General features: G+C 56.0%; 2 protein-coding genes across 5 annotated transcripts in view; one reads left to right on the top strand and one right to left on the bottom strand.

The window, feature by feature from the left end:
- The window catches only part of GNG7 (G protein subunit gamma 7), a 47,863-nt gene extending 32,719 nt beyond the window's left edge, over positions 1–15,144 (top strand). For 3 of the 4 annotated variants that reach the window (XM_065652515.1, XM_065652516.1, XM_065652513.1), the window contains 2 exons: positions 14,053–14,171; positions 14,782–15,144. In XM_065652515.1, the coding sequence (XP_065508587.1) occupies positions 14,091–14,171; positions 14,782–14,907 (207 nt within the window). In that variant the 5' untranslated portion in view covers positions 14,053–14,090 and the 3' untranslated portion in view covers positions 14,908–15,144. Of the gene's footprint in view, positions 1–7,224; positions 7,448–14,052; positions 14,172–14,781 lie in introns of those variants that run through there. The other variant, XM_065652514.1, reaches the window with a different exon arrangement.
- A 6,503-nt stretch (positions 15,145–21,647) lies between these two features.
- Positions 21,648–23,282, bottom strand: GADD45B (growth arrest and DNA damage inducible beta). Its single transcript, XM_065652605.1, has 4 exons — positions 23,095–23,282; positions 22,902–23,003; positions 22,472–22,685; positions 21,648–22,326 (listed from the first exon to the last, which is right to left on the bottom strand). Exons 1-4 carry the CDS (start codon positions 23,130–23,132, stop codon positions 22,213–22,215), a joined length of 468 nt encoding a protein of 155 aa, XP_065508677.1. The 5' UTR covers positions 23,133–23,282; the 3' UTR covers positions 21,648–22,212.
- Positions 23,283–23,299: the final 17 nt, after the last annotated feature.

Here is a 23,299-nt window from a genome sequence, read left to right on the forward strand (position 1 = left end):
AGGGCTGCAGACAGGCAGGAGCCAGTTGCAAAAACAAGCCTGGAACGTGCAGTTAATGGTCCCGTATTAAAATGGAACCGCGCGGGTTCGGCGCGTTGGAAACGCGCTTTGCTCGGTGATTTCTACGACGCCCGAGCGGGCGAATCGCTGTGTCAGGGCCGCCTTTTCCTAAGGATAAAACAAGACGGTTTGCGCCCCCATTTCAAGTTCTCTTGGGGTCGTCCCCCGCCCCGGTCCCACCTCCCAAATTGCCGCCCGTGAGCGAGCGCCTGACTCAGCCGTGTCCTTTTGCCGGAGCAAAAGGGGATTTTTGGCCTCCCCGCGTCCGGGGGAGGGTTCCCCGGCCCCCGGTGATGCAGCCGGTGACGTCCGTTCTCTGGCATCAAAGCGGCGCTTGCCCGCCCGCCTCGCTCAGCCCCGGCCTCTTCTTGTTGTGTTTAATATTAAAGCACAAAGCCGTGCAAGAACCACATGCCTTTTTTTTTTTCCGCTCTTTGAAGTGGTGCTGGCGAACTGCCTGAAAAACATTCTGCTGGAAAAAAAAAAAAGAAAAACAAAAATCCATCCCGTTGCGTTTCGCAAATATTTTTGTTTTATTTCACCCCTTTTCTTTCAGAAGCTCAATAATAATCCTCCGGAGACCCGATCTCATGGTGCTGTTGCCCTGTCCCCACAGCCGCTGCCTTCAGTGCTGGAATCAGATTTTGAAGAAATAAAGCTTGTGTTTAATTGCCTGGGTTTGCATTTTTCTTCCTGTGTTGTACAATGTCTTATCCTCATCTGGTTCAGTGTTTAGCTCTTGACAAACTGAACCCTGGCGTTTTGAACACACGTGCTGTTTGGGACTTGAGTCCAGAGGTTTTTAAGTAGCCTGCATGTATTTCTGGGGATTATATAGTGGGGTTTGGGGTGAAAAATATAATAAAATGAGTCAGGCTGGATTTTAAAAATTAGTGTATAGTTCCTGGGTAAGAAATACTGGACCAAGCATCGCTGGAATGGGTAAGAAGGATGGGAAATATCTGTAGAAGCCGGTGGTGCGTGTGTGTCATCTGTAACTTCTTAATGCACTGATAACGTGTTCCTCATCACTTCATCTGCTGCGTGAGGATGTTAATTAGCGGGGGATTAACGAGCGTGCTTTGTACATCGCAGTGCCAGGCACGCACACCATCTTTGTCCAGGTGTTTTGGTGATAAAAGTGACCTTTTGTGGTTTGCCAGCAGTGGCACCGCTGGGCAGGTGGCACCTCCGTTCTGCTCGGAGAACATGGGCCGTTCCTTCCTTTTCTATCAACCGCAATTAGCGCGGAATTGCAGGAACGCACACGATGACTTTTAGGGCGCACAGCTAGGCCGGACTTGGCTTCCGAGTCGTTTGACGGGTAAAAGGGTTTTTGCAAACGGGAAGGTCAATAGAAATCTTTCCGTGAGACTTTTTAACATGCCGTGCGCAGGGCTGTGTTTATTGTAGGTCAGGTCTTACCATGAACTCGGGATTATTTCTTGCAGCCGAACCCACCTTGCGCTCCCAGCCCCGGCTTTTCGGCTCCCTCGTGCCATCGACAAGCGATACCAGCGCGTGTACTTGTGTAAATGAGTTAAAAACCCGGTGAAATTCCGCTCACCCCTCTGTAAATGAGCTTATCACGGGATCCGAGTTTCCTGCTGCCGAACGCAACGAAACGGGCAGCCAGAAAATCACGTTGGTTCCTGTGCCTGTCACTTGTTCCACTCCGGGATAACTTTGCCTGCACAGGGGTTATGGTTTTCCAGTTTTCCTCCTGCTTGCAGCTCTGTTTTGGGTATTTAGAGATGAAGCTTATAAACAGATCCTTTTAAAATAATATGAGTTATGTTGACATAGGTGGATGTGCTGCGGGGCAGGCAGGGTGCTGATGAGCAGATGTTTGTGCGATGCCTTTTTTTCCTAGAATGCCCTGAGTTGGGACCCACAAGGATCATCATTTTCCTTAAAAAATACAGCGCGGTCCCGTCCAGAGTTTCTGAACAGCGCTTAAGGCTGCGGAGTGAGTTAAATATTGTATTCGCTGTTGCGACTTGATTAATTTTTATTCCCTTTTATGTGTTTTCATTAACCGAGAACAAGGATTTCTGCAGGTCACCTGTGTCCGATACCGCGGACTGTGACATTTCGTGGTGTCACCATCGCAAAGAGGCTGCACGTGTTAAATTTTAAGACTTTGTCCATCACTTTGAGTTGAATATTTATGTTTCTACTGTTTTCCCAGGACTTTTCCAGGAGTAGCGGGAAAGGGTATGTACGTGTTGTGACCATCTCAAGCCAGTTTTTTCTTCGCGAAATCAATAAGCGACGTTGGGCTCGGTTTTTCTTTCTTGGCACAAAGAGCAGCTCTGGTCGCTCACGCTCTTCCAGCCTCGGGCTGTCTCTGCCCTCTGGAGTTGAACTGAACGTGGATTCATCACGTACCGGTTGGAGTTAATCTGGTTTTAAACCGGGGGAGCTGGTCCCAATGCAAAAGCTCAGCCTTACCAGCTGTGAGCCAGGGCCGCCGCCTTGGCTTTTATTCCAGCTCGGAATGATCGCACCCAAAGTAAAGAAGTCTTAATTTCTTCTGTTCTCCTGGGGTAATTATGTTTGTTCGAGCTCTTCCCCTGCTAGGCAAAGCAGGAACTAAATTTGGTGCCTCTTTTGAGATCTTTTCAGCATACGTGTCTTTTTGGACCACGTTTAAAAGCAATTTTGTCCCTGTTGTGTAAACGTTCTTTAAAGGGAGCGAGTTGTGGTGGTCTGACACGGCCTGGAGTGGGCAGGTCCGGACCCGGCATCACCCGCCTGACGTGGGACAGCCTAATACCGGTTTTAACTAAACCCTGTTGCAGTTGGGCATTTGGGTCTGGATTGAAATGGGAAGACTGGGCGGACTGCTCCTTTTTCTTCACGGCCGTCGCTGTCGGTCATCGCTCCCGCAAAGGAAAGGTTCTGATTGACGGTGTGAGATCCGCTGGTCGCTTGAGCGTAAGGGGACAGTTAAACCCTTGCTGGTTTTTGAGGCTGATCTGGTTGCCGTTGTGCAGAAGCAAAGCTTTGGCCCTTTGCTTTCTTTTGGTTTCGAGGCACATCAGTCATTTTTCTTGAAGCGAGTTCATATAGAGACGGGGGCTAAAGCAGAGCTGTGCTCCTTGTCTAGTGCTTGAATAAAATTTGGGGGCAAAAAGTGCCATTTGGTGATTCTCAGCATTTTGGTAGAGGGTTGAATTTGCAGCCCCTGGACTCGGGCACGTCAGGGTGAGCAGAGAATGACGGCACCTGCAAAACAGCAACCGCTTAACGCTGTGAATCCGGGGAAGCTGGAATGTTTTCCATCCCTGTGTTTTTTCTGACCTGTAGCAGATGATTTTTCTAAACAGATTTTCTAAACAGAAGCACCAGCCCAATGAAAACAGCCAGGGAGCCAAAGGTTGCCCGAGACCTGAAGGCAAAGGGCTCACGTGCCCTCTGGTCCAGCCCTTCCAGCTGGGGTGTAAACTCCTTTTTTTAGCTGCTCTGCCCCGTTTCCAGCGCCAGCGGCTCTGAGCTCAGAGCTGAACCGCTGCCAGCCCAACGTGACTTCTCTTCCTGCAAGAGACACAAAAGAAAACGACCTTCTGCTTCCTCTCCCCGGCCCTGGTGTAGGAGTCGCTCCTTGTTGCAAAGCCTCACATGATGCTGCAGTCATCGGTTGTTACCAAAAGAGCCGGGTTTGCATGAAAACTGCCATCACGTGGAGATACTGGCCTTTTCTTTTAGAGTAATCGCTTTGGTGGTTGAAACAAGTGCAGCAGCGGTCGTGGGGCTGATCAAGCTGTGGTATTTGGAACCACTTTGGGTTTTTCTTGCCTTGTGGAGGGAGGGAACCCCCCCAGCTCTGAGTTTTTCCCGAGCATCATTTTTGCCTCTGTAGCTGCATCAGTAACGAAAACAAGATGACTAGAGAAAGTCACAGGACTCTTTTCAGTCTGTTTTCTGGGTGTGTGAGGAAAGCGGGAGTATTTACGCTCATGTGATGTCTCTGCTGCAAAAGGTCACGCACATTTCTGGTGTCTAAAAGTCTCTTTTAGAGGCAGGAGCTGGCAGCGGACGAGCATCTCTGAGCGGTCCAGCTCACAAGTGTCACACCAGCCCCACCAGCTTCAGCATCACTGGTAATTATTTCTGAAGCAAGCAGTTCAGAATTTGAGTTTTTGCTTAGCACCGACCTATAGCGTGAGATTTTTTCACAGGGGTGGAATTGTCTGCCTGAATTTTCCCAGTGTAGGTGAGATTCCTTGTGAAGATGAACGCGGTGGGTTTCTGCGGCTTGATTAGCAATAGGGTGCTAATTACTGGGTGGGATCTCCGATTTGGGGTTTGCACTGGCAAAAAAATAAATGTATTTAGTGCAGGTTGCTGAAGGACTCCCCAGGGTCGGTGGAAACGGCTCTTTTCTCCCTCCCCAGCTCTGCGGCCGCTGTCTGGACACATCACCCGTGGCCGTCCAGCCGTGTTACTTCATCCCTGTTGCAATATTGAACTTTCTTTAGCAACAGCCCGTCTGGGCGCTGCGTTTTGCAGGCCACACAGTTGCCTCGATTCGTTGATGGCACCGTTGTGTCTAGAGAGGTTTTTTTTTGCTCTCAGTCTCTCTCCCGTGAAACCCCAGTGCTGTTCACAAGCTCCTTTGCATCTTTCCACTTGACTCCATAGGAAAAGAAGCCCCTGGGTGTTTCATACCGGAGTTTCTTGCAGCTTGGAAAGGCGTTTGCGAGCTCTCACTGCAGACATGGGCGCATCTGATTGCTTCACTGACTCAAGACGCAACTGCTATCAACCAAATTCAGGTTTTTAAAGCTGGGCTGTGCTTATTTTGCTGCTCGCATCCTCCCCCCGAGAGGATTTGCTATGAGTAACCTCACCCACAGCCCTGGAGACTCTTTGCTGCAGGAGCAGAGAGCGTTTGCAAAACCAGCAGCAGCAAAGCTTTGGTGGTTAAAGCCAGCAGGTGTGACCCAGATGTGTCCAGAGCAGATGCACTGAGTAAAGAGGTTTCCACGTGGTTATCCCTTGGCAATAATCGCGGTTTAAAGCAAAGGAAAATATTTTCACGAGCAGCCGACACCAAAGATCTCACCTGCGAACCTGGCAAACCAGCTCTGCTCTGCTTTCGCCAGCGAATGCCAGTCAATGTCTCGAGCTCCGCTGGTTGAAATGTGCTAAAAATTCTGTTAAGAAATGTGCCTTGAAGGGCTCTAGGGCAGTGTCTGGATGCCATGAGACACCTGGTGACAGAGCGACGGGGAATCCAGCACAAACTTGAGCAGTTGCGTTGGCGGGGGTCGGCTCCTGCCCTTGCTTTGCACAACAGAGGTAGCGGTTCCTGCTATTATCATTTCAACCATCCTCGTTTTCACTTCAGGTGAAGATCACACAGTGTTTTGAAATGGGACGGGCTGAAAACAAGCAAAAAAAAAAAAAGCAATAGTTTCTCCACGCGGTGATGATTCAAACACCCTCGGGCCAACCTTGTGAACGCTCCAGCTTTGATAACGCGCCTTCAGAAAGGCTTTGGGAATAAAGTGTAAAGCGATGCTGTGACAGCCGAAAATATGCTGCGGTTGATTGATTGGCTTTCTTTGGAAGCTGGTCGAGGCCTGGATCGGTCTCTCCCATCGCACACGCGAGGCTGAAACGCTTTTGGCTGCGGTTGCCGCCGCGGTTTTGCGGTGCCGTGTGCTGCACCGATGCACTTCAGCAACCTCAGCTCTTCTCTTGTTTGCTCGGCGTCAGCTGGACTGTCACACAGAGATCGCTTATCTCCCTGCGCTCTAACAGAAGGGATCTCATTTTTCAGTAAATATTTTTGCCATAACCTGTCGTTTCTCCGAGCTTGATGGTTGCAAACACTCCCCTTGTACACGCACGGGAATGAAACCGAATCCAAACCAGAAAAATCCCCCCGCGGGCTGGGGGGGTTAATTCCCGTAGCCTTCCAGGGCACCCCAGCTGCTCATCAGTGTGATTTTTGACGTTGCAGAAAGTGGGCTCGAGGGGGTGACTTCACCCCGGGCTCCTCAGTTGCAGGAAAAAGCCTCAAAGGGAGTAAATCAGCCTCAAATTCTGATCCAAAGGTCAACAACAAGAGTGACGCTGGATGGCCCCATCCCTCCGTGTGGGATGGCTCGATGTCCCTGTCCCTGGGGCCGCAGTCAGGAAAGGGCTCGGTGTGTGCGTATAAAACTCATGAAAGTTTAAATGACGGTGAATTCTGCTCCCGGGCTTATTCACCGGCGTGTGGGACCAGACGTCTGGTCTCGAGGATTCACTCATCTGGTCGTCGCAGCTCCATCCTGCAGCCACCGGTGTCACCCAGAACGATGCCACCAGGGTGTTTGCTTTAGCGGGGCTCGGAAGGCTGTTTATAGCAGCTTTGGAACGGGATTTGAACGCACATAGGTATAATAGCTGCAGTGTAAGGAACAAACCCTGTTTCTTTTTCCATAACACCCAAAAAAAAAAAAACCACAACATAGCTGACGGGCATATTGTGCCGGGAAGGCTCCTCACGGCTGCGTTACCCCGTTATTCACCCGGTCCCTCTCCTCTGTGCCCGGCCGCACAATGGGGATATTGTAGCTTGTGGTTCTGATGTAATTCCCACCAAACGCTCTCTCCACAATGAAAACTTAAAGTTATTTGCACCCAAACTCCGTGGCCTTTGCGTCCCCTGCGCTCAGAGCTGGGCTTGCTCAGCACGGCCGCCCTGGACCCTGCAAAATTCCCACTGTCTTCTGCTGAATAGAGACTAAAATTGGCACAATGCTCCTAACAAAGGCTGTTCCTCACAGTATTTGCCTCAAATTCTTATTTTAGGGTTTTCTTGTCATCTTCCTTCAATTCCACGTGGCTGACTTGCTTGCTAAACATGTCGATCCTATTTTGGGGAGAATCGAAGTAAGTTGGAGACAATGAAAAGCCGAAGTTTCTGCACAGATTGCAGGCAGAGGCGGCTTTGTCCGAATGCTCGTGTGGCACAGGAAAATATGGGCTGTTCAGGAGCCTCAGGAAAGAGACTTATTCCTGTGATAACTTTTAAGGGATGGAATTTTATCTGGGCTTGAGCGTGTAGATATGTCAGGGATTTGTTTCTTTTAATAGCCGTGCGTTACTGACGGGGAAATTCTCTGCTGCTTTCTCCACCGAAACACAGCGGCTCTGCCAGCTGACTCAGCCCCGTGCCCTCGGCTCTGTTTTCTTTCTTTTTCCCATATAAAAGAGTTCGGTGTCTCCTTTTTTCCATTTCCAGCGCAGTCTGGTTTGGGGCCTCCCAGGTAGAAAGTGGAGCTTTGCTCTTAAACTGTGCTGAAAACCTCGAGAAAGGGCAGTGATAAAGGAAGAGATCGTGTGGATGCAAATATGAGTGACTAAAGGGTCTCTGCTTTAAAATCAGGTGGGTTTTCTGGTTTTGGGGTGACCGTCCGTTCCTCCGCTCGCAGTGGGAGGCGAGAGCATTGCGTCTGCGTGGCATTTAACGCCGGGATCGCGTTTCGGGTTTGTTGGGGGATGGACGTGGCTGCTGAGTCAGAGGGTTCTCCCTCCTCGGGCGTTTGCTTATCTGGAGAAAAGTCAAAAGTCATTTCAGAACCTTTCCGCCCACTCAGCTGCTGCAGGCTGCTCGCTCAGCCCGGTCCTGCCCCGTGCCCCAAAATCTGCTGATTTCGCCGTGAAATAACGTTTGCACATGAGGCCGATAGATCCGCGGTGCAGCCGGCACAGCCTTTGTGCGCCCGGTGAAGAGTTAAAACATCCCCGGCCCGTTTCAATGCCTTGAGCGCTGGCGCTCGCAGCGTTTCCCAGCTCGGATCAAGGGGGAATTCGCAGGACGCTTTGTGATATTCAGCCTAAACTTCCCTTTCTTTTATCTCCTTCTATAACTTGATATTCCTGTGCTGCGACGCAGCCCGGCTTCCTGCTTAGTCTCTGTTGAATGTGGAGCTGCTCTCAAGCTCGAACTCCAGCCAGGACGTACAGGTTTAGTTCTTGGTCTGCCCACTAAAACCAGTAAAGTCGGTACCTCTCTCTAGGCCATGACTGAAGACACAAACCCAAACTGGAATTGCATTTACAGCCAGGGCAACCTCTGGACCCAAGGACCTGGATGCTTCTCCCTAATCACTTCCAAAACGATTGCACATGGAAATAACGACTTAATAGCAAAAGCGTGCAGAAGGACTCATCCTTTTTCCTGCTCTTCGCGGGGTTGGTGTGCGGTGGCGTGGGTTTGCTGCCGAGCTCTGCGCTTCCCGCGCAGGAGCCACAAGAACAGATCTGTATATTTTTAGTTTTGCTGTTATTGAGACCGATCCTAACTTTATCTATTGCCTGCACGGAGCAGAAGCGCAGGAAGGATGAGCGCAGAGCAGCCTTTGCGGTGCAAGTTCTGATTTACTCACTACCCTCAACCCATAACACCCTCGAGCACCTCGATCGAATTATATGACGAAGTGTTTGTTACGGATCTGGCCGAGGGCCCCAGGTAACAACCGATGGAAATACCTTTGCATTCTAAAAATAAGGCCGGAATGTGCCGCGGTGACCCGGGGTTCGGGATCCGCAGCAGCAGGGAGGTGGTCGGGGGGTCATTGCCCCACGTCTCCACCCATCAAAGCTGCTGTGGAGAAATTGCACAGAATTGGGAGTTTCAAGCCAGACCGACCAGAGCAGCCTGAGCTGACGGGGGTTCGGGCTGCCCTGCGAACAAGGTCTGTGGCGTGGCGTGCTGGCGGACGCGCTGCAGGATTTCACGCTCGCTCAGCCAGGTAATCGCTGCCTTTAATGGGAAGGAGATGGAGCTGCATGTCCCCGGGGATGCTCTCTCCTTCCAAAACCCTTGGCCGGTTTGAAACTAGAGCAGTTGAAGACACAAAATAGTGAAGCAATGAATGCATCTTCTGGTGAAGACGGAGCTGCGTTCGAGATGCGTGTTCTCTCTCCTGCAGCCGTGCCGTCCTTTGCATCCTTTGCAAAGCCTCCCCCAAAATTCAGGCTGCAAACCCAATTTGCAGTAAGAACGATCCCTTCCTCACCCAGATTGTGCAAAAAGCAAATTTACTTCTGCTGCACAAAAAAAAACCCCAAAGTTCCGACACGTTGGCTTTGGGCGGTTTCCATCTGGAAACAGGCAGCTGGAGATACCGGAGCTGGGGGAAAAATAAACCCCAAAAACCAGATTGCTCCCGGTGCGGTCCTGAAATTGAGGATAAGACTTCTCTTGGTCTAGTAATGATGTGATTTTAAGCTTCTACTATATTAAAAGTAGGCTGGAGCACAAGGCTGGGCCCTGTGACAGCAGCTCCGAAGGGTCTGTCACTGCTGGTGGCTGCAGGAGGGACATTAAGTGTCTTAAAATCCATGCCCTAGTTACAACCTGTTGAGGGACATTTTGCCAGTCTAAAGGAGCTTATGGGCACTTCGGTGACTTGTTTACTGCTCCAGTAAAACGCTTTGGCGTCCCTGCCCTGCTCCTGTGCTCGGCTGGAGCTGCAGGTGCTGCAGAACAGGGTGTGGAAAATAAGCCGGGTGGTTTCAACACCAAAATATGGAGAAACCCTCGGCCAGAGCGAAACGTGGTGCCTCTTTATGGAGCGTTTCCCCATCCCGGGCCGAGCTCTCCCGAGGATTGTCCCACGCCATGGAAATCTGGAGGTCTTAAGGAGGCGGGGGGGGGAAAAAAAAGGCAAAAATTGCTGCACTCAGGAAAAAATTCAATAGCTCATTCAGCTGTTAAGCTACTGATGCAGGAAGTGTAAAAGAAAAATGGAGCCGGCTTTGTTCTGCCCAGACAAGGAGTAAATGCCGTCGCCCTAACAGCCTTTTTCTGTTCCAAAAAAGCATGAGGTCATCGCCAAAAGCAGAAACCACCGCGTGGGTTTGCACTGGGTTACCAGCCCCGGGCTCCCCCTTCGTGCCCCCCTTTCCCGGCCCCGGTGCAGCCCCTCGTGTGGGGTGACGCTGGGGATCGGGCTCCTTGCGCGGGGGTCTTGCCGGGGATGCGCTGGGGCTGCCGGACCAGGGTTTGTGTGCCGTGGTGGCTCCAGTTTGGTGTTTTGTGGGTTGTTTGCCTTCCCCATGTGCTGCGCCGCACCGAAACGCTGCTGGAGGTGGCGGTTTTCTCTCTCGAAGCGTGGTTTGGTTAAGGCTGGGATCCAGGATTGCAGCCTCTGACCATCTCCCCGCATCCCCAGGGTACCCGGTACCCCGTCCCGTTGGGATGTTGGGGTGGCTGGAAGATGCTGCTGCATCTCTGAGCCACAGAGTTTGCCCAAAACGGTCCCTCCGGTGCTTTCCACTTGAGCACGGGGACACCCAGAAGCACCAATCTCATTGTTTTATATTTTATTGGAGGGGGGAAGACAAAAGCAGCATAACTCTGGCAGTTACTCAGATGTTCGCTTGTTTGTTTAGCCTGCTGGGAGCGGCTGCTTCCAGCTATGAGAAGTATGGGAAGAATTCCGAAACGAGAGGGGTCGGTGCATATTTCTGTCCTGGCGTCACCGTCACGCTTCCTGCCGGCCCAGAGGCTGCGGGGGGGGCGCAGGTGGCACCGCCGCTTTGTCCCCAAGCCCGCGTTCGGTGCAGCCGTGGGGCAGTTTGGGCTGGCGGCACCGCGCCCTTCCTCCGGCACGGTGCAGGTCGCAGGCGTGCTAAGGCAAGCCTGGTTTCCCGGCACGGTGCCATGCCGAGGGTGGCGGTTTCATCCCCGTGACCTGGATCCTCTTGGGACGTTTCGGTGCCGAGGGCAGGGTGGGACAAGTGGTCCCCAGGGTGGGAGAAGGGGTCCCCAGGGTGGGACAAAGGGTCCCCGGGGTGGCGCAAAGGGTCCCTCCGTGCATCTCGTGGGATGTCGCAAAGTACGGAGCGCCGTCCTGCAGCCACCCTGCCCCGTGCCGCGGGGCTGCCAGGACAAGATGGGGACACGGATGGCAGGACAGGATGGGGACACGGATGAAGGGGACAGTGCCGGAGCCAGCCCGGGATGCTCGGCGGAGGAGGCGGCTGCTTCAAGTCAGAGCCGCTGCTGAGTCACGGCGCGTCAGAGCCAGCGCTGCTGTCACCGCTGCTGTCACCACCGCTGACTCAAGAGCTGCACTGCTTTGGGTCGATTTTTTTTGTTTGTGTTTTTTTGTTTTGTCCCCACTAAAGCAGCCCAAATCACTGCCTTTGCAGTCTACCCGGTACACGGAGAATTAGGTGGTGACAAAGCAAACCTGCGCAGAACGGACTCGGTACAGAAAGCGCAAACCAGCCCTGTGTAAATGCGCTCCTCGTGTTCGCCTCGCTGGAAACATCGCTGCCGATGCTCACGCTTGCTAAACGCTGAAAAACCTTTTTTTCTGAAGGTGTATGAAGAATGCGAACACAAGAAATGGCTTTTGTAACACTGTGATCCTTTCAATTCTTTTGTTTAATGATGAGGGCGTTTGTGGTTGTTCTCAAGTCCAAGACTGGGCTGGTGCAGGACTCAGGAGCATCCTGACCTGCTTTTGGTTCATAACATGCAAACCAGTTTAAAACAGCAAATCCTGATCCTTCCAGAAGTGATCCCAATGGAACTGTTGGGACTCTGTCCTGAAATAGGCACGAGTTTCACGGGATGTTTGCGCTGCAGCCAAGACACAACTCGGGACTCGTTTGCTTCACTCTCGAGTCTCCTTTGCCCCGCGTCTGCACTCGCGGCTCCTCGTTTACTTACTGCAAGGTTTCGTAACCCGCCCTCGCTGCTGCCGTTGTTGGCATTGACCTTGAAACACCACTGCATAATAGATCATTGCCCGTGCTCTCACGTTCTCTTAATTTTCATTTATTTCCAGAGAATGTGCATGGGACCCGGGTGTCCTGACCGTCCCCTGCCTCCTGCAGCCTCCCCGTCCTTTTCCAAGTGCTGATTTCTTTAAAACATAACGACTGCAAAAGGGACGACGTGGCCGTGTCCTGCGTGTCATCCTGGTTTGCATCACGCACACTTTGCTCTGTGTGGCTTTTATCCAAACACCTTCGCCTCGCCAGTTACTTGCACGCCCATATTTTTATTTACACGCTTGTGTAAGTCTGCAGAATTACATCAGCCTGGGACTGACCCACCGTGCGCCAAAAGCCTTTGGCCAGGCTGGCGTCCCTGGTGCAGCAGGAGCCGCGGGGACACGGTGGGGACACGGTGGGGACACCACGGGGACACCGTGGGGACACGGCGGGGACGGGGACACGGGCTGCACATCTGCAGCAGAAACACAAGCTCCTTAAGCAGCTCGCCTGATTCATCAGCCTTGTTCCATAAACAGGAAGCCGGGAAAGTACAAGCAGGTGATCTTGTGCTGCTGCAAACATGAATTCTATCTGATTACTCGTATTTTTTTCCCCCTCCAGCTGCCTGCTAACTCTTTATCCAGGTGAAGAATTGTTTTGTCAATGAGGAGTGAACTGTTTGCAGTGGGGAGGTCTTTCGAGTTCACGGTACAGATTTAGCAAGAGCTTAACTTTGAGACAGAGCTTTTCCCCAGTTCAAACTGGAGCGGGAGGGGAGGATCCTCCCCCCGGGGACCAGCCTGTTTCCTTCTCCCCATTTCCACAGTACCGGGCTTTATTTCACCAGCTTCCCATATCGCCCTGACTAACGGCTTCCAGGACTCGAGAGGCGGAGATTTCCGAATAACCCCGCGAATTCAGGGAATCGCCGAGTCGCTGCCGCTGGCCCAAGCGCCGGTTGGTGTTGCCAACAGAGCCAAGCACCGTTCAGGGATCGAGAAGTTCAGTGCGTGCTGCTGCCAAGCAAAACAACCCCTGACAGCGATGTTGTGGTCTGGGAGAAACTCCCTTAATGTCTAAACAGAGGCGAGACGGCTCGATTCTGTGGGATTTTTGATGGGGCAGACGCTCCCCGTTCCTCCTCCCCCGGTAAAGGTTCAGCAGCTGCTTTGAAGCTGCGGCTCCGGGGCTGGAGGAGCCTCAGAGCAGCACAGATGGGGTGCAGGGGCACCCCCTGTTTCCTTGGGCTCTTTCCTCCTCCCAGCATCATCCGATGGTTTGTCGGTAGCAGATAAAACGTGAGGGTGACCCTCCCGGAGCTGCGTGTGGTCACATTTGAGCCGCGTCCCCGTCCACCAACGGCGGGTTGCATGGGCAGGAAAATCTGTTTGCGTTTCCAGTCAGTTGGTCGGATGCACCCGGCAGGACTTTCTGCAGAAAAAGTTTCGTTTTTCCCCTCTCATCGGCAAGTTTCTGTTTTTAATCGAAAAACCCCCGAAGAGCGCGCACCCAGAGTTCTGCTTAAAGGAAAAGAGAACTTGAAACAAAATCAGGAAACGTGCAGTTGGTGTCATCAGTTTAGAGCTCGTAGAAATGCTTTGCACGTGGTGGTGAAACAAGGAAATAAACTTCACAGCAGAGTCAATTATACTGTTAGGCGGCATTCTTTACTTTTTTTCAGCGCTGGGGAACACTGGGGATCATCCTCCGTCAGTGCTCCAACGACTGGATGCTCTTGCGTTGCTTATATTCACATAATTATTACATATGCATTACAATTTTTGAAAATTTTGACATACATACTAAGAAATAGTTGATGATGTTATAGTTGTTTCGTTTCTTACAATACACCTGTTAATTATTAGTTAAATATAAACAAAGCACTCTGCTTCTAAATGATGTTTTACTTAATCTTCTGTCTCCCTCCTGTCATGCAGAGGGATCTAAAACTTGCAAAATATCCCCTCGTTTTGCAGGTGCTCAGAAAGCACTGATCGTGTCGGTTGGTTGATGGGCACGTCTTTTGTAACTCAATCACGGTCTGCGTGAATTTGGCAGCTTCTCTTCAGCGGGGACGCGGCGCGCGACCCCGAGGTGCTGCACGGTGACACGGCAGTGTGGTGCACGGTGGCACGGCGGTGTGGTGCACGGTGGCACGGCGGTGTGGTGCACAGTGACACGGCGGTGTGGTGCACGGTGACACGACAGCTTCCTGCATGACGCCAACCCCCCCGTCCCCTCCTTGTCTTGCAGGATTCTCGCGTGCCGGGGCCCGGAGCCGATGGCAAACGATGTCGGCGACTAACAACATAGCGCAGGCCCGCAAGCTGGTGGAGCAGCTCCGCATCGAAGCCGGCATCGAGAGGATCAAGGTGAGCAGGACGTGGAGCTTTGGGTGTCCCCAGAGGAGGGACCCGCTGCCCGAGGCTCCGCAGAGGCAGCGCTGCACATCTGGGCCTTCCAGATGTTCTGCGGTTACATCTGCGGGTCGCGTTTGCCTTCTGTTGGACCCGCTGTTGAGTTAATTAAACCGGTGCTGGTGTGCGGAGCCGCCGTCCCCTCCCAGCCGTGATGTCCCCGCCGCTCCGGGCTCTCCCTTCCCAGAAATCAGCTTTGAACTAAAATGAGCAGAGCCTTAAGTAATAGTTTCTAACAGTTTCAAAACCTCCATTTTTAACATCAGAGGATGGCCGCTCCCGAGCAGGCTTTCTTTTTCTTTTTCATCCCAAAGCCCTTAAAACAAGGACAATAATATCTCCTTTTAAATCTCTTGCTCTCGGCTTGGAGGCTTTTTTCCCATACTCACGGCTTGATTTATGTCAGACCTAAACCAACTTTTTTTTTTTTTTTCCATTTCCCCTTTTCATTTGTCATCATCTCCATCAAATTTCTCGGACGTCAGGTTCTTCCTCCCCGCCGTGCCGAGCTCTGCACTTTCACCCCAATATCCCCACTGACCTTCTGCTCTCTCGCAACGTTCAGGTCTCGAAAGCTTCTTCGGAGCTAATGAATTACTGCGAGCAACATGCCAGGAACGACCCACTGCTGGTTGGCGTCCCCGCTTCGGAGAACCCGTTTAAGGACAAAAAACCGTGTATCATCCTATAGCTCTCCTGGCTGCGGCGTGCGCGATCTCTCAGGCAGGGCACCGTTCTCCACCCACTGAAACCCGGCTACAAACGTCCAACCGCGCCGAGGGGTACACACTAAATATTGGGTTCAAATAGAACTTAAATCTCAAAAAAAAAAAAAAAAAAGAAAAAAGAAAAAATTTTTAAAAAAATTTGTGAGAGGTTTAGGGAAGAGCTGCCTGCTCCTGGGCACGGAGAGGGGGCGAAATTTAAAAACGGGGTGGGGGGGAAAAAAGGAAAACAGGGTTGAGGGGTGGGGGGAGTATTTTTAACAGCGACATTGGGAATTGGCAGCGGGGCGGTGGAGGCAGCGGGGGTTTTATTGTGTTTGCCAAGGGGATGCAAGAGCCGAGCTTGGAGAAGCTTCCAACGAAGCTCTAAGTGGGTCTGATCCGATTAGTTTCCAATTAGCAAGAATTTGCTCTGTTTCTTGAGAGGGAACAAGGGAGGAGGGCCGAGTTGAGGAGCTGTTTTGTACGAAACTAGTACAAAAAAAAAAAAAAGGAAAAAAAAAAAACCACCAACCAAACCACAGCTGGAAAAAATCGCTGTTGCAAATGGCTGAGCCGAGGCTGGGGAGGGGACCAGGGGCGTCTGTCCCCCCGCTTGGCTCCGCTGGGACGCGGGGACGGCACCGGCACCGCCGGGAAACGCTCCCCGGTGCCGGATCCACCGGCCGGGAGCGGCGTTAGGAACCCGGGGCTGGGGGGTCGCTCCTGGGGTTCCTCCCGTTGTCACCACTTGTTCCCAAACGGGGCTGTACAGGGGCTGGGAAGGGACTTTCTGTTGTGCGATGTCACCTGAGAAATCTTTTAGAATCGGCCTTTTGGGAGAGTCTGGGTCCAAAACACTCACATTGGCGGATTTACCAGCATTTCCCAGGGAATCCGTTCCCCTAAACCCGGCTGATTCGGGGAGATGAGGGGGAGGCTGGGGAAGAAATGGTTGAGTTCCCGTCCCTTGAAACGTGATTTAACCGCGTTGTTCATGCTCGTGCCGCAGCACCAGGACGATCAGAGCTAGGGTTCGTCCCTTCGCGTCCCCCAGCGTCACCGGACCTGCCGTCCCAGTGTCCCGCAGCGCCCGAGCGTCGCTCTCCGGGACAGGACGGGTCCCCTGGGTCAGGTCAAAGTGACAGAGCCCGGTTTGTGTCCCGGGGCTCAGCGGCTCCTCAGGGGACAGTTCGGTTCCCGGTTATCCTGAGCCCGTGCTGGCGTCTGAATACAGGTGGTGCCAAGTTTCGGTTTGGGGTAGAGAAGGTAAAAAAGAAAAAACCCACACCACACCTGGTGTGAAATCCTGGGAATTTTCCCGTTTCCCCAGCGCTTCGGGTTTGGTTTGAAATGCCACGATGGGCACAGCTACATCCCTTGGGTTCGGCTTTCGGGGACACCCGTTCAGCCAGAGGGAGGAACCCGACAGCCCATACTGGGAGCTGTGGGGGCTGCAACTGGTCAAGCCGCTGGTCTGGGCAGGGCACTGGGAGGCTTTACTGGTTTTTTGGAGGGTGATGCTGTTCCGAGGCCCGGGAGCTGCGCTGGGTGCCAGCAAGACAGCGGGGTTGCGGATCTGTCACCATTGCTTTTTTTTAAGTACGCGATCACTCGCCCTTTTAAACGAAGTTGGAAGAAATCCCCCCGTTTTTAACACTAACGCAAACCGCGGCGTCTCCCAGGCGCGTCTGGCAGCTGCTTCCTGGGGGCCTGAGCGTGTTCAACCCCCCGTCCCCCCCGCTGGCTCCTCAGCCCTTGTCCTGGCACCAGCCTTGGGCCAGGCTCGCCGGTCACCCCCGAGATGTCACCCCAGGATGTCACCCCCGGGATGTCGCCTCATCGCGGTGCGAGCGCTGGTGCAGGTGGAGCCGAGGGAAGGGGGTTTATTTCCCCAGCCCGGCACCGCGCTGAGCGTCCAGCAGCAGCAGGCAAAGCCTTTCTGTCCTTTCTTTCTTTCTTTTAATCTCTCACCCAACACAACTTGAGGCTCCCGGACGCTGCGGTCCCGGGTGCGCCGGGTTCTGCCGCGGCGGCTCTCGCTCTGCTCCGCCAGGGAATTCCCTCCGTCCTCAAATCTCGTACAGTTCCAGCCTTATTTTTCTACTCCAGATTGCTGATTCTTCCTCTACGTTAGAGACCAGCGCATGGTGCTATAGCCGGGGAGCCGCGGGGCGGCCACAAAAACCTGCGCGGCCGCGACCGGTGACCTGGGAACCACTCGGGGACCCGGCAGGGGCTGCGTCCCCCTCCCCGACCCCGGGACCCCTGCCCGGGTGGGTGTCAGCCCCAGGAGCGCCACGGGGCAGCTCGCCGTACCAGTAAATACCACGGGATGCTGCGCCGGTAACACCATGGCATGTCTCGCCCGGTTGGTGCCGCGGTGCTGGTTCAGCATCTGGGAACATCTGGGGGATTCCTGGCGCAGGGGGTCCTGCCGGTGGGTGCTGGTGTCTCTCAGTGGGTGACTCGTTAGGTGGAAAAATCCTTTCGGTTTTGGAGTTTTTTTTTTCGTTGTTAATTTTTTTTTCCTCGTCTGAGTAAATCAGTGCTCATCCTGTAGGTGTTTTTGTATAGCATCAATATAAGTGCAAATTACGGTAGTTGCTTGTACCTTGTTAGTGCGTTTGCCAAAAAAAAAAAAAAAAAAAAAAAAAAGACAAAAAAAAGCCACTTTTTGGGACTTTTTAAGTGCTCCAGCTGGCGAAGGGGGCGCGGGGGCCTCTCTGTGCCCAGCGCTGCCACCGGCCCCGACTCCACAAAGGCCTTTTTTTGGACGTCGACACAAATCCATCTGGCGTTTCTTTTTAGCGTGCGGTGAGGCCAGTGCCCAAAATAGAAAAGAGGGAGACTGAAAAAAGCCAAGGGAGAGAGGAAACGTTGCTTCTATTTAATTTTTCAGCCCGTTTTCCTTGTCTTCCCCTCCCTGTCTCGGGGGCCGTCCCGGCGCACCCACCGCAGCCCAGCAGATCCCCCCCCCGCCGAGTACTTAAAAAGTCAACTTTATTTGACAAAAAAAAAAAAATAACGCATTTACTTCATCGAACAGAAGCCACGTGTCTGATACTTTGCGCTCTTAATTTTTTTTTTCCTCTCTGGTCTGTTATTATCGTTATTATTTGCCAAACTCTGATCTCGTTGCCAAATGCAAACCGAGGTTTGTGGCGCCCGTCCGTAGGGGCGATCGGTGTCTGTAGCGTCGGCTCCTCATCGCGTCTGCCTTCGGACCTCCGGGTTTCATCATTTCTGGTGTGCCATAGGCCAACTTCTTGCACAAGTGTTTAATATTTTGTGGAATCGTTGTTAAGAAGTGAATTGATAACACAATTAAAAGGCTCACTTTTCATTTTGCCGGGTGTCCTGCACGCTCCGTCCTGGTGGGTGGCCGGGGCGGGGGGTTCGTTATCGCTGGGTAACGACCGACCCATGGCGCTGGGCTCGGCCGGAACCTCCTCAGCCCCGTCCTGGGGGGTTCAGCGCAACGTTTCTTCGCTTTTTGGAGAAAAGGGACTTGGGGACCTTGGGGACGTCCACCCATCGCTCAGCTTCCCAGCGTCTCCCACCCCCAGCAGCACCCGGGTCTGTGGCCTCACCGGGGGGACACGAGGCCTCGCCGGAGCCACCAGAAGCATCTCCAGTGGGGACGGTGTCCCCGTCCCGTCCCGTGTCGCTGGTTGGGACGAAGAGCTGCCCGCACAAGGGGTCCCCGTGCCCACCGTTGCACAGAAGCTCAAACTGCCCCAAATTCACCGCGAACGGGGCAGGGCCGTGCCGGGAGCTGCTCCCACCGTGCTGCGAACGGCGGCTGAGCCACCCGCCCGGCGCCGGCAGCGCGGCGAGGCCAACGGAGCCGCGGTGGCACGGAGCTAAAAATAACGCGGCCTCCGGCGCGGGGCTATTTTTAGCGTCTGTGCAGCTATAATTATCCGCCCTTGGCGTCGGGGCCGGGGAAGCTGCTGGCACCGCGGGCTGGGGCTGCAGGGACGTGACCGCGGTGGCCCCCAGAGGGACATGGGTCCCCTTGGCCCCGCTGGCCCCACCAGACGTGTCCCCCCGTCCGTGGGTGGGGGACAGTCCCACTCTGAGCACAGGGACGCGGGGGCTCGGGGACACCCACCCCCACCGCGAGGAATCCCTCGGTGTCCCCCGCTGTGACGTGGGGGGATCCCTGGCCGTTCCTGTCCCCACTGTGACGCGGGGGCGCAGGGACACCCGCGACGCACTGGGACCTCGGCCGTGACGCCACGGGGTGGCTTCCTGCTCCGGCATCCGGCCCCCGCGGTGGGGGGGACCCTGCAGCCGCGCCGGCTCTGTGCCTCAGTTTCCCCACCTGCAGCACGGTCCCTCCCCGGGGCTGTTTGTCCAAGTTTGGAGCTGGAGAGGGGGCGAGATGCCCCAGGGGGTCCCGCGGGGTCCCGGGTGGGCGATGGGGCGGGCAGCGCTGTGCCCGGGGATCTCCCGATGTCCCCCCCGGGTGGATGTGGGGGCAGCTGGGGACAACCCATGGCCGGGACGGCCCCGCTCCAGCCACCACCGAGACCAGACTCGTAAATCACCAGCTGCAGCTGCCCCAATGGGATCCAGCCCAACCCCGTCTGCCCGCAGCCACCCCAGAGCCTAAAAGGGGCTCAGTGTGTCCCCCCCATCCAAAACACGCCCATCCCCGACCCGCCTTGGTGGGGATGCCGGGGGGGCCACAGTGGCAGGAGGCCACGGCTCTCGCCAGCCAACCGAACCAGCCCAGACCCCCCATTCCCATCTGCGGGACCCCTCACCCTGGCGCTGGGGGGGTCCAGCTGTAGGTGGCCCCACCGGCGCTGACTCAGGGCCCCCCCAGACCCCGCGGCCGCCCTCGGTGTCTGCGCTGGCCCTGGAAAGTGCGGCTCAGTGGCTGGGACCGCGGTGACTCAGGCCGGGGGGGACACCGCGGCTTGGGGGGGGCCGGGGAGCCCTGGGCAGGGGCTGCAGCAATGCGCCAGCTGTGGGGACGTGGAGAGGGGTCCCCACTGACTGTGGGTCCCATTGCACCCTCTGGTTGTGGGTTCCTGGGGGATCTCTGGGATCTATGGTGGGGATTCCTAGGCAGCACTGGGGGGTTTAGGGGGTTCCTGAGCAGCACGGGGGGGTCCCCACTGCAGGATCAGGCCCCTGGGGTGCAGCACGCTGCTACCTGGGGGGCCCCGGGGTCTCTGTGTCTATGGGGGGGGCGCAGGGACAATGTGGGGGGTGATGGGTATGTGTGACCCGGCACACGTGTGGGGGCTCCACGTGTGCTCCGGGGTGGCTGCGGTGGGGGCTGCACCGTGGGTGTCCTGCCGGGCCGGGGGGCGCAGGGGGTGTCACCCATCCCACCCCCGGGGCCGTGACTCAGCCCGGCCTGACACGCTCATCACACGGGTGGCTGCGCGGTGTGTGTCCCCCCCCTGGGGACACCGGGGGCAGAATGACAGCGCTGTCACCAGGCTGGGGTCACCGAGGCCTCGTGACCTGTGGCTTCACCAGTGAAATGAGTTTTGGGGAGGCTCAACCCGCCCTTTCCCTCCCACCTTTCCCTGAGTGCTCGGGGGCATTGACACCCACAGGTGTCCCCAAGGGGGCTGGGACGGGTCCCCAGTGGCCTCGGTGGCATCACACTCAGGCCACTGTCCCTCTGTGCCTCAGTTTCCCTTGGCAGAGCTGGGAGGGCATAGGGCACGTCCTCACGAGGTGAAGCACCCTGCGATGGCCACTGTGTCCCCAGCTAGACGGGACGGTCACCGTGTCCCCAGGCAGGCTGGACACTGTGTCCCAGTGCGCTGGTGACAGCCATGGGTCTGGCACCGACCGCGGGCGGGTCAGGACGGGGTGTCCTCAGGGCAGAGCCGGGACTGTCACCCCGGGCTGGCACCGGGACACCCAGGGATGCCCCGAGTGCACACGTGTGTGTGTGTGCATGTGTGTACATGCATGTTCACGTGTGTGTGTGTGCGCGCACTGGGGGGGTCAGGCCGGGGCACAGGGGGGGTGGCCGCACCTGCAGGGCGCTGCCTCAGTTTCCCCCGAGCCTTCGGGCTTCATCATCCCACCCTCCATGTCCCCAAACCCAGGCACCCACTGCGGGGAGGCGGGGGGGGCATTTGTGGGAGGAGAACCCAGGAGTCCGGGCACCCATCCTGGGGGGGGTCCATTAAGAGCACAGCTGCCCACGGTTTGGGGGAGCAGGTTTATCATCCCCCCCCAGCTGCAGCAGGACAGGGCCGGTCGGAGTGGCCCCCCCGGGCCATGGGAACCCGCAGCACCAACTGAGTCTCATTTCCCGGGGGGGTGTGAGTGGGGGGATCCCCGGGCTGGGGCGGGGGTCCTGGCCCGGGGGGGGGCTCAGCCCACAGGTGGGCGGTCTCGGTTCCCACGGCCGGGAGCCCGAGGGAGCTGCGGTTTCTGCAGCGGGAAATGCTGGATCCCAAAATCCCAGGTCAGCCCCCAGCCAGGGGGAAAACACAACACTGGGTGCCCCGGGGGGGGGGCTGTGCCTCAGTTTCCCACGGCCCGGGGGCCGTGTGTGGGGTCTTGGCCACAGGAGCTGTTTTTGGAGAAGGAGGGCAGGGGAACCTCCTCCCCCTGCGGCGTGGGGGGGGGCGCACACGGGTGGGAACCGCCCCGGGGCCCCTCCCCACCCCGAAACCCGCCTGGGAGCGGCTGATCCCGCCGCCCGTGGGAACATCTCCGGCAGGAACGCAGACACCCGGCACTTCACACATTTTATTGCAAATAATTATATTTTTTTCTTCAATCGGTATAAGAATAGACTCTGGAACAGATTCAGATCCGGGTCTCCAAGTGGCTCGAGTGCAAAAACTGGCACTGGTGTAGCAAGTCCGTCGCCGCAGACGATAATTTATCCCTTGAAAAAGCAGCTCGTTTGCACAAAAGCTCCGTCCCGCTGCAGTCCTGGCGTCTGTCGAGTCACAGATGCCGCAAAAAGAAAAACAAAACCAGGCTCCAAGTCCTCCCCGCGCTGCGCAGCGCCCGTCCCGGGCCACCTCAGCGCGGTCCCCACGGCCACGCGTGGCTCCTCGTCCCGGTCCCGGTGCGCTCGGCCAGCGTCCCACCGGCCCCCGGCACGGCCGCGGCTCAGCCTCCTCCCGTGCCCACCGCTGCGCCCGGGCGGCTCCTTCCTCCTCTCCGGTTAAAAAGAAAAAATAAAATCGGTGGGTGTTTGGGTTTGTGGTATTTAACTGGCCGTTTTCTCCTTCTTCTCGCTGTTTTATGTTTTTATTCCTCCTCCTTCAGGCCCCAGCCGGGCACGGCCGGGCTCACCGCTCCTGCAGACAGACGTACGGCACCCACTGGTTCTTGTCGCGGCTCTCGGCGCAGTAACTCGCCACCTCGGCCAGGCCTTGGCTCTTCCAGGCGTCCGTGTGCGGGTTCTGGGGGGCAGAAACGCGCGGTTAGCGCCGCCGTCACCCCGACACGCGGCTCTGAGTGTGTCCCCCCCCGCCACCAACACCCCGTCCCCGGCGCGGTGACTCACGGGGCCGCCGGTGCGTGGCCGCGCATCACCGGCCCACTCACCGTGACTAAGAGGCAGTGCAGGTCGCGGGGCTCGGCGCCCGGCTCGGGCTCGCCCAGGATGGCTGCCAGACGCTGCATGCCCGAGACGCGCAGGATGTGGATGTCATTGTCGCAGCAGAAAGCCTGGATGAGGGTGAAGTGGATCTGCAGGGCGATGTCGCCTTCGTCCTCCTCGTCGGTGGCCAGCAGGCACAGCACCACGCTGTCGGGGTCCCTGCGGGCGCGACGGGGCGTTAGCGGGGGGACACGCAGGGTTGTCACACACCCCGTGTCACCCGGGCCACCCCCCTGCACAAACCCTGTGCTGACTCCAGTCCTGGGTGCCCCCCGAAACATGCAAACTGTGCTGGTGCTGCCTGAAACTCCCGGACAGACACCCCCCCCGCCCCCCCCGACAGACAGACAGACAGACACTCCCCGAGATACTCACACGTTCATGAGCTTGGCGGACTCGTACACCCCGACCGTGAGCCGGTCCTGCCGCTGCGCCGCCACCAGCACCCGCTCCACCGCCTCGCTCACCGCCTGCATCCTACCGGGGACGGGGAAAGAGCCGGTGAGCAGCGGCGACAAGCACAGATCCCCCCCTGCACCCCGCTGTCCCCCGGGGCTGTCGCACTCACTTGCTGCTGTCGCAGGGCACCAGCTCCTCCAGGGTCATGGTGCAATTGTAATCCGGGCCGGGAGCCCAAGGGCCGCGGGTTCCGCGGGATGGAGGCAAATCCCAAGAGCGATAATCCCGAGAGTGGCGGCGGTTCTGTCGCGATGTTGTCGCGGTGCCCGTTCCCGTCCCCACGTCTCAGCGGCGCGATCGTTCTGAGTCCCCTG

Source organism: Caloenas nicobarica, chromosome 27, assembly GCF_036013445.1.
Source record: "Caloenas nicobarica isolate bCalNic1 chromosome 27, bCalNic1.hap1, whole genome shotgun sequence".
NCBI classification, from domain to species: Eukaryota; Metazoa; Chordata; class Aves; order Columbiformes; family Columbidae; genus Caloenas; species Caloenas nicobarica.